The following is a 10,681-nucleotide window of genomic DNA, read 5'->3' as shown; positions in this document are numbered from 1 at the left end:
AGTCTTGCTCTGCTGCCCAGGCTGGAGTGCAGCAGCACGATCATAGGTCACTGCAGCCTTAACTCCTAGGCTCCAACGATCCTCCTGCCTCAGCCTCCCGAGTAGCTGGGACTACAGGTGTGCACCATCATGTCTGGCTAATTTTCTTATTTTTTGTAGACACACGGTCTCGCTATGTGGTCCAAACTGATCTTGAACTCCTGGGCTCAAGTGATCCTCCCTCCTCAGCCTCCTGAGTAGCTGGGTTTACAGATGTGCACCACCACGTCCTTTTTATTTTTTGTAGAGACGAGGTCCTTGCTCTGTTGCCCAAGCTGGTCTTGAACTCCTGGGCTCAAGTGATCTTCCCCCCTCAGCCTCCCAAAGTGCCAGGATTGCAGGCATGAGCCACCGTGCCCAGCCTTAATAGCCATAATGTATTAATATTTATTTATTTTGAGATGGAGTCTCGCTCTGTCGCCCAGGCTAGAGTGCAATGTCGCGATCTCAGCTCACTGCAGCCACTGCCTCCTGGGTTCAAGTAATCTTTCCATCTCAGAACTCCCGAGTAGCTGGGACTACAGGTGCACACCACCACACCCGACTCATATTTTTTTTTTTTTTTTTTTTTTTTGTATTTTTAGTAGAGACAGGGTTTCACCATGTTGGCCAGGTCTCAAATTCCTGACCTCAAGCGATCCTCCTGTCTGGGCCTCCCAAAGTTCTGGGATTACCTGCCTGAGTCACCCGCCCGGCCTTAACAGCCATAATTTAAACTAGAAAGTAACGGGAACAGCTGGAGTTAGAAATCTTGCTTCTGTAACTGACCGGTTTACCTCTGACTTGCCTTCAAACAGGAAGCCCTGAAGATTGACCTTTTCAAGTACAATACTTAAACAAAGAACTTTCCCTCTGGAAGGATTTGTCGGCTACCCTTCCAAAAATAGACAGGTGCGGCCTGACTTCAAGTGCAGGCCCCGCCCTCCTCCTGTGAGTGGCCCGAGCCCTGGAGGCAGCTCCATCAGTCTCAGCATCCCCTCCCGTCGGCCGCATGCTCAGCCAGAGAAACCACAGGAGCGGGCGGGCTGGCGGGCAGAGGGGAGATTTTACTCCAGCATTCCCTTCCACGTTTCGTATTAAATATCTGAAATATATTAATCTTAAAAAACAATATCGATACAGTACTCAATGGATAGCGGCAGTGGAGTAAACAAGAAGCCCAGATTGCAAAATCGTAGGTCATAAAAAAACTGGAGTGCGCGTGCGGCAGGTTCCAGGCACGCGGGGAAGGGCAACGCGAAAGCTTTCAGTCTCGGAGGAGGTTTTCGGGCTTGGGGTAGCCGAAGAGAACAAAGTCGGCCTCGTAGAGTTTGTACAGCTGCTGCCTCCAGGCCAGGGGGATCTTGGCGAACCAGTCCTCCTCCCAGCTGCTGGCGGTCCTGTTCCGGTAGCTCGGGGGGAAGCGGAGGTGCCGGTCCACCTGGAGCAGCTGCAGCAGCTGCGCGGCGTCCTCGTCCAGCGTCTCCAGCTTCCCCACGAAGTCGTAGTCGATCTGGCACGGGTGGCAGAGGCGGTACACCTGCCGCCAGTGCTCGTTGAAGGGCGCCAGCTTCTCCGTGTGCGGGTCCAGCAGGTACTGGATGAAGTTGGCGAAAGACACCTTGAGGCCGGCGCGGAAGGCCTCGCGCGCCGAGGCGGGCAGGCTGGTGTGGTTGGCGTACAGCCGCAGCATGGGCACGGCGAACTTGCGGTAGAACTCCTCGTTCTCCAGCTCGAACTTGCTGCGGAAGGCGGAGATGAGGCGCACGAAGGGGTCACGCACGAAGAGGAACTTGGTGTATTTCTTGAGCTTGACCTTCATGAGGTGGCGGGAGAGCTTCCCGTAGCGGCGCCAGAACTTGTTGAAGGTCAGGTGCGCGCTGGCGTTGTGCACGTGCTCACGCGGGATGCGCAGCGGGTCGCGGTAGGGCGCACCGCGGTGCAGCAGGCTCCCGCTCAGCACAATCATCACGCGCTTCCAGTTGGTGCAGGCCACCTTGGGCACGTAGCAGTAGATGGCGCCGTGCCGGTCGTCCACGATCAGGTGGCTCAGCTCCGAGTTGGGGATGTCGTCGAATGCGCGCTCCTTGGTGGGGAAGGCCAGGCTGGAGTTGGCGCAGAAGCCCCGCAGCACGCTCCTCCGCTCCGCCTGCTGCCGGCCCTGGTCGGGGCTGCGCCGGGCGTCACGCGGGGACCAGTCGTAGCCTCTCACGCTCTCCTCCATGCTCCCCGGCGCAGGCGGCTGCTCCGTCTCCTTTCTGGGAAGGTCGCTCTGCTTCACGCCAGCACTGAGAAACTTGTCCAGAAACTCGTCGACGTCGGAGTCGGCCGTGAGCTCCCTGTCCCTGTCCGGCCCGGGCGTGGGCAGCGGCGGCCCCGTGTGCGGCCTAGAGAAGGACGTGTGCAGGTAGAAGTGCGCGGCGCCCGCGCTGTCCCAGTATACGATGATCAGCAGGATCATGAACACCGAACCCAGCACCAGCCACAGCCGGAACAGCCGGGCCTTGGTCATCCTGCCCCGGGTGGGCCGGGCCCTCTCCAGGCCTCTCACTTCAGCTTCCTGCAGAGCCGGGGCATCCTGCTGGGAACCTGCAGAGGCAATGACACACTAGTTAATGACTGAGGTGCACTGGGGCTCTGACTCCTGCCTTCTGATCAGTGGGGGACTTGGGCCTGGAGGAGCAGGAGCGCTGGGCCACATGGTATCAGCTCGCCCTCCAGAGGGGCTGGAGGCTGAGGTCAGCAGTGCAGGGAGTCTACACATCCATGCGGCCGAGCACCATAACGACCCTGGACGCTCGCGTACTTCCCTGGCTGGCAGTACTCCACATGTGCTGACACTCGCCACTGCCGGGAAAGTAATACTGTCCACAACTCCCGAGAAGAGGACGCCTCCCAAGGAGTGGAGACCAGCTCTAGGTGTGAGCCCTCCTGGACTCTGTCCTCTGCAACTCCTCCCAAGGCTGATTTTTTTTTTTTTTTTTTTTTTTTTTTTTGATACGAAGTCTGACTCTGTGGCCCAGACTGGAGTGCAGTGGCCCGACCTTGGCTCGCTGCAAGCTGCACCTCCCAGGTTCACGCCATTCTCCTGCCAAGGCTGATTTTAATCTTTGAAACTTTCCTATAATAAACCATAGCCACAAGAATAACTGCAATCAGTGAGCTCTGTAATCTTTCTAGCAAATCATCAAACCCCACAGTGGTCTCAGGGATGCCTGCATTTGCTATTGGTGTCATAAGTAAGAGGGGTCTTGGGAACCATTCCTTAACTTTGCAGTGACCCAACAACAGGAAAATTGTTTTGGCAACACCTACTCTACTTAAGTCAAATGCCAATGGAAAAACTGCACCCCACAGCTTCATCAGGGCCACCCTGAAAGCTGACCTTCCACACCACCCTGGCTTCCCAAAAGTAGGTGGCACATTCCTGTTCCCCTGCCAGGCACCAGGGGGTGTTGGTGGGGCAGAGCTGGGAGCTGATCCCCCTTCCTCTGCCCATGGAAGTAGAGGTGCTTCCTCTGTCTGTCCCACCAGGGTACTGTCAGTGTGGTCCAGCAGGGAGCTAAGCCTTGACCCCACCTGGCATCCATAAGGCAGAAGGAGGTGGTGTGAGGCAGGAGAGTCCACACTCTGACTCCCTCTCCCCTGGCCAGGTCAGAGCCCAGTGGGAGCTGAACTCCAACTCTACTCCACCCCTATCTGGCACCCATGACAAGGTGTGAGGTGGTTAGAGGTGGGGCAAGTTGGCCCTCTACTTTCTCACCTCCTCTCTCCTGGGAATGGAAAACATTAATCATGCAAACATTAATGAAAAGAAAGCAGGAGTGGCTATCTTAGTATCAGATGAAGCAAACTTCAGAAGGAAGGAAACTACTAGAGACAAAGGGACATTACATAATGACAAACAGTTCAATCCCCAGGAAGACATAATAATCCTAAATCTGTATGCACCAAACAACAGAGCCTCAAAATACAAAAAGCAAAAACCGATAGAGCTATAGGATAAATAGACGAATCCACAATTATGGCTGGAGACTTCAACACTTCACTCTTGATAACTGACAAAACTATGAGGCAGAAAATCAGCAAGGATACAGAAGAACTCAACACCAGCAACCAACAGGACCTAACCGACATACACGGAACACTCACCTAACAAGAGAACACAGTTTCTTCTAAGTGTCCACAAAACATTCACCATGGTAGACCAAACCTCAACTAATTTAAAAGAATTGAAATCTTGACAGGGCACAGTGGCTCATATCTGTAATCCCAGCACTTCAGGAGACTGAAGCAGGTGGATCACTTGAGATCAGGAGTTGGAGACCAGCCTGGCCAACATGGTGAAATCCTGTCTTTACTGGAAATACAAAAATTAGGCTGGGTGTGGTGGCTCATGCCTGTAATCCCAGCACTTTGGGAGGCCGAGGCAGAAGGATCACCTGAGGTCAGGAGTTCAAGACCAGCCTGGCCAACATGGTGAAACCCCATCTCTACTAAAAAAATGCAAAAATTAGCTGGGCATGGTGGCGGGTGCCTGTAATCCCAGCTACTCAGGAGACTGAGGCAGGAGAATCACTTGAACCCAGGAGGCAGAGGTTGCAGGGGGCTGAGATTGTACCACTGTACTCCAGCCTGGGTGACTGAGTGAGACTCCATCTCAAAAAAATAAATACAAATGAATAAATAAAAAGAATTAAAATATTTTAAGAGTTTTCTAGCTATAAAGGAATAAAACTAGAAATCAGTAACAGAAAAGACAACAGGAAAATCCACAAACACAAATTCGTGGAAAATAAATGACATACTTCTAAATAATAGCAAAGGAAGAAGCTAAAGTACACAGAACAGAATGAGAATGAAAATACAACGTATGTTACAGTCACTGTGGTGCCAAGAGCATTAGAAAACAGAAGAGGCCAGGCACGGTGGCTCTCTCCTATAATCCTAGCACTTTGGGAAGCCAAGGCGAGAGGATCCTGTGAGCCCAGGAGTCCAAGACCAGCCTAGACAACATGGCAAAACCCCATCTCTATAAAAAATGCAAAAATCTGCCATGTATGGTGGCGTGCACCTGTAGTCCTAGCTACTCTGGAGGCTGCGGCAGGAGGATCGCTTGAGCCCAGGAGGTCAAGGCTGCAGTGAGCCGAGATCGTGCCACTGCCCTCCAGCCTTGGTCTTGGCAAGACCAAGACTCTGTCTCAAAAGAAAAAAAAAAAAACAAAAAAACCAACCAAACAAAAAAAAACATTAATCATCTTTTTTTTTTTTTTTTTTTGAGAAGGAGTCTCGCTCTTTCACCCTGGCTGGAGTGCAGTGGCGCAATCTCAGCTCACTGCAGGCTCCGTCCCCCGGGGTTCACGCCATTCTCCTGCCTCAGCCTCCCATGTAGCTGGGACTACAGGCGCCCGCCACCTCGCCCAGCTAATTTTTTTGTATTTTTTAGTAGAGACGGGGTTTCACCGTGTTAGCCAGGATGGTCTCGATCTCCTGACCTCGTGATCCGCCCGCCTCGGCCTCCCAAAGTGCTGGGATTACAGGCGTGAGCCACCACACCCAGCCCATGAATCATCTTTATCAGGAACAAGATAAGGAATGAAATTATAGAACCTGCAGCCATTGAAAGGATAAGGAACTACTACAAACAATTTTATGTCCACAAATTTAGCAACTTAGATGAAACAGACCAATTCCTTGACAACCACAAACTACCAAAATGAATAATTCTATACTAATTAAAGAAACTAAATTTGTAATGTAAAAGCTCCTTAAAAAAGAAATCTCTGGGCCCAGATGGTTTCACTGAAGAATTCTATCAAACATTAAAGAATAAACGACATCAATTTTATACAATCTCTTACAGAAAGGAGAAGAGAGGACACGTCCAACTCATAATCCTAATACCTAAACCAGTGAAAATCAGTACAAAAAAAAAAAAAAAAAAAAAAAGAGGCTGGGCACAGTGGCTCATGCTTGTAATCCTAGCACTTTGGGAGGCTGAGGCAGGTGGAACACCTGAGGTCAAGGAGTTCAAGACCAGCTTGGCCAACGTGGCGAAACCCCGTCTTGTAGGGAGACCCCCTGAAACTATTGCTATGGAATAAAAGATGAAATGCTCCTGATTATTGTAAATACAAAATTGCATGCAGTATTGTGTAAAGACAATGCCAGGCTGGACTGCCAGAATGAGCCAACAGCGCATGATGTGCTTCCCCCTGCAGAGAGCCTATGAACGGATGTGCAGTCAGGGAGGTTTCACATCACCAAGATTCCTATCCCAGAAAAGCAGATGTTCATAGCTCTGGGAATGGAATATGACCCTTGTGGAGAGCCTATAAACGGATGCATGGGGGGCGGGGGGCACCTGTCCATATGGATAAGATAGGGCTATAAATGCCCTCATCTTGCCACGGCTCTTCTAGGCCTCTTTAGGGTTAAGGCATACTCCCTTCTGAGAATTTCTGGTCTAACTTGTTGTCTAGCATCACATCCTGTTTCTATGAATTGTTTGTAACCAGCTTTTGCTGCAACTGTTACTGCTGATTAATATCTTGCTAATCATAGGTTATGGAAAGACTGTGTTTCTGTTTTAAGGCTCTGTTAGAAATTACTGATGCACACACCATATTGTAAATTCTTATCTCTGTATACTGTACTTCTGCATACAGATGTTAAAGAATTACTTCATCCCCATGTGACCATCTCACCTCATAATCAAATGACCCTAAATCCCTCACTAACCTACCCCCGCCCTCACTAAACTTAATAATAAATGCTGGTATATCCAGTGCATTGGTGGCATCGCAGGACCAGAAGGCGGTGACCCCCCTGGACCCAGCTTTCACTGTCTTGTGTGTGTCTATTATTTCTTGACCTGCCAATCCACCTGGGAACAAAGAAAGAGCCCCATTGCATTGTGGGCTGCTGGCCAGATCCCACAATACCGTCTCTACTAAAAAGTACAAAAAATTAGCTGGGCGTGGTGGCGGGTGCCTGTAGTCCCAGCTACTCAGGAGGCTGAGGCAGGAGAATCGCTTGAATCCGGGAGGCGGAGCTTGCAGTGAGCCGAGATTGCACCACTGCACTCCAGCCTGGGTGACAGAGTGAGACTCCATCTCAAAAAACAAACAAACAAAAAAGAATCACGGCATCACCAAGTGGGGTATGCAAGAATAGCTCAACATTCAAAAATCAACCATGTAATCTATCATATTAACAAGCTAAAAAATCAACTCCTACAGGAAGCAACAACAAAACCCATATCCATTCATTATAAACACTCTCAGCAAACTTAGCAAAGAGGATATCCTCAACTTACAGGGCATCTACAAAACCCTACCACTGTACCCTTTTTCTATCATCTCTGTGGGGGGTGGGGGAGGGGGCGGATGAGAGGCCCAAACTGTGTCGAACTTTTCATCTTCAAACAAATGTGTTAACTTTTTTTTTTTTTTTTTTTCAAGACAGAGCCTTGCTCTGTTGCCTAAGCTGGAATGCAGTGGCACAATCACAGCTCACTGCAGCCTTGACCTCCTGGGCTCAAGTGATCCTCCTGTCTCAGCCTTCCAAGTAGCTGGGACTGCAGATACACACCACTGGGCCAGGCTATTTTTTAAAATTTTGTATAGAGCTGTGGTCTCACCATGTTACCCTGGCTGGTCTTGAACTCCTGGGCTCAAGCAATCTGGCCACCTCGGCCTCGCAAAGTGCTACGAATTTCTTAAACTGAGTATTTTTTCATTTGTATGTCTCTCTCTCTCTTTTTCTTTTGTGAGACAGAGTCTTGCTGTGTCACCCAGGCTGGAGTGCAGTGGCATGATCTCGGGTCACTGCAACCTCCGCCTCCCGGGATCAAGCAATTCTCATGCCTCAGCCTGGCCACCTCGGCCTTGCAAAGTGCTACAAATTTCTTAAACTGAGTACTTTTTCATTTATATGTCTCTCTCTCTCTCACAGCGAGACACAGCCAGGGTCTCGCTGTGTCACCCAGGCTGGAGTGCAGTGGCATGATCTTGGCTCACTGCAACCTCTGCCTCCCAGGTTCAAGTGATTCTCATGCCTCAGTCTTCCAGGCAGCTGGGATTACAGGTGCCTGCCCTGAAACCCAGCTAATTTTTGTATTTTTAGTAGAGATGGGGCTCCACCATGTTGACCAGGCTGGTCTTGAACTCCTGACCTCAAGTGATCCACCTGCCTCGGCCTCCAAAGTGCTGGGATTACAGGCGTAAGCCACCACACCCGGCCTGTATGTCTCTCCTATCATTCTTGTATGTTACATTTTTTAATATTAGCAACAATCTGAGTGCTTTAAAAAAAAAAAAAAAACCCCACAGCTAACCTCATAATTAAGGGTGCAAGAGTGAGCACCTTACCACCGAGATCATGAACAAGGCAAGGACATCTGTCTACCTGTCCCTGCCCCGTCATCAGTAGACACCTACTTATCCCTAGCTCAGCGAAGTCTTTCCCAACTGGGTCAAATCCCAGACTATGCACTCTCCATCGGTCCCATCGGCAACTGTGTGCTTATCTGCGGTGTGTCTGTTTACTTACTCCCACTCTCGCTCAAACAGCTGGGGAGCGTGGGCTCCATCTGGTCGTGCTCACCACGTGCATGCACACAGTAGGGTGCAGTCAATACTGGGTGAATGTCAGGCTCAGAGGCCCCCATCACATCAGCCTGGCTCTAAAGCCCCTTGTGACTAAGCCCCTGAGGTTCCATGCCAGGTCCTTTCCTGGGGCATCCCTGGGCCACCTTCCTGCCTTGGCGTCTTGCTAAGGACATTGGTTCCTTTACAGAAATGAGTCCCAGTCCCTGAATATTCATCCCCACAGCCAGCTGCCCTCTTCTCACTGCCAGTCCCTCCACATGATGCCCATCTACCTACCCCCATCCTGGACTATGCAGGTCTCCCAAAGAGGTCCCCTGCTGATCTAGCGAGCCCCGTGGTCCCCAGCCTGTCTCTCCCTCCAGCCTACTGCCTTCTGCCAGGCCCTTCCCCCAGAACGTCTAAACCCTGACCCCTGGCACCTCTGCTGCCACCACCAGAGTGCAGGCTGCCCAGAATCTGCATTCAGAAAGATGACAGCCTGGAAAGACAAAAAGTGAAGCTGAAAATAAATAAGAGAGATGGAAACGTATACTGGGATAAGTGGTAAGTTCTCCACCCAAAAAAATAAAGATCAAATAGACGGGATGGGAGAAGACCTGCAAGCTGGATACAAGAGGAAAAGGGACAAGCTTGACAAAAGACAAAAAAAAAAAAGCAAATGCAGTGCTATTTGGCATTTTAACACACACACATCTGCAGATGTGGGCCCCCTGCACCTGCCCCGTGTGTGGGCCTTACAGGTGACTCACCACCTGTGCTCACAACAGTCCTGTGACCTCAGCCACATCCAGAAACAATGGTGGCCACAGGGCATGGATCCCCAGAGGCGCTCACCTCTGTCAGAGGCCAGATCCTATCTCTTCCTTTGTAGATGTTTGAGCAGGGCCATCTCATAGGCCCGTTTGAGGGTGGAGGGTAAAAGGTGAACATGAAGAACCCAACAGTCTGGACCCCTCTCTCCTGGCACTCACCTTTGTCCGCACCTGTTTTGACTGACATGCTGACTAAGCACAGTCCTCACTGGGCCGGAGTTTGTTTTTTTGTTTGTTTTTGTTTTTTTTTTTTATGAGACGGAGTCTTGCTCTGTCACCAGGCTGGAGGGCAGTGGCGCGATCTCGGCTCACTGCAACCTCCGCCTCCCGGGTTCAAGTGATTCTCTGCCTCAGCCTCCCGAGTAGCTGGGATTACAGGCACCCACCACCACACCTGGCTAATTTTTGTATTTTTAGTAGAGATGGAGTTTCACTATGTTGGCCGGGCTGGTCTTGAACTCCTGACCTCAAGTGATCTGCCCGCCTCGGCGTCCCAAAGTGCTGGGATTACAGGTGTGAGCCACCGCGCCTGGCCTGCAGCGGGGTCTTGCCTTCTCCTCCTGCTCCTCCATGGGGACACCCTGATTACAACAGGCTCTAGCCGGCTCTCAGTGTCTCTTTTCCCACAGCATCTTGTGGAAGGGGAGCTCTGTGGGAGCTGGGGCTGTTCAGGATGAGGAGGGTTTCTATTGGTGCCTCAAACTCCTGAAGGGCTGTCACAGAGAAGGGGGAGCAGGCTTGTCCTCTGCAGCTTCAGAAGACAACACACAGACAGCAGGGTCAGCCCAGTGAATGAACAGATACGCTAATGAGTTAAGCGGCCAAAAACTGTAATGAGATCTCCGTTCCTGAGGGCATCCAAGCACAAACAGGTGGATTGCCCCTGGGAGCCTTCTGTGGGAGAGTCTCGCACTGGGGGACCCTCTTGGACTTCTTCCGGCATAAGCTTCTCGGAGTCTATATGCCTCTCACGCACTGGACTAGACTCTAAAAGCCACTGCTTGACCCTTCACAGATTCTCATTAAATGAACCTCAAAGTTCATGAGGCTGAAATGTGGCTGCACTCTCCATCCACCTCTGCAACTTCTGTGGACTCTTAATTCATGTTCTTTCTTTATATTCTTTAGAATCAGGGTCTCATCCTGTTGCCCAGACTAGAGTGCAGTGGTATGATCATGGCTCACTGCAGCCTCAACTTCCTGGGTTGTCCCAAGAAGCTGGGGCCATGGGCGCACACT

The 10,681-nt window shown here is 50.9% G+C and overlaps 1 protein-coding gene across 2 annotated transcripts in view; it reads right to left on the bottom strand.

Moving 5' to 3' along the window:
- Positions 1 to 1,096: 1,096 nt before the first annotated feature.
- The window catches only part of CHST12 (carbohydrate sulfotransferase 12), a 30,868-nt gene continuing 21,283 nt past the window's right edge, over positions 1,097 to 10,681 (bottom strand). For both annotated transcript variants that reach the window (XM_030801292.1, XM_030801293.1), the window contains exon 2: positions 1,097 to 2,607. In XM_030801292.1, the coding sequence (XP_030657152.1) occupies positions 1,286 to 2,530 (1,245 nt within the window). In that variant the 5' untranslated portion in view covers positions 2,531 to 2,607 and the 3' untranslated portion in view covers positions 1,097 to 1,285. The remainder of the gene's footprint in view (positions 2,608 to 10,681) is intronic.

The sequence above is a fragment of the Nomascus leucogenys genome, chromosome 20 (genome assembly GCF_006542625.1).
Source record: "Nomascus leucogenys isolate Asia chromosome 20, Asia_NLE_v1, whole genome shotgun sequence".
Classification (NCBI taxonomy): domain Eukaryota; kingdom Metazoa; phylum Chordata; class Mammalia; order Primates; family Hylobatidae; genus Nomascus; species Nomascus leucogenys.
This window is presented reverse-complemented; position numbering and strand designations above follow the sequence as displayed.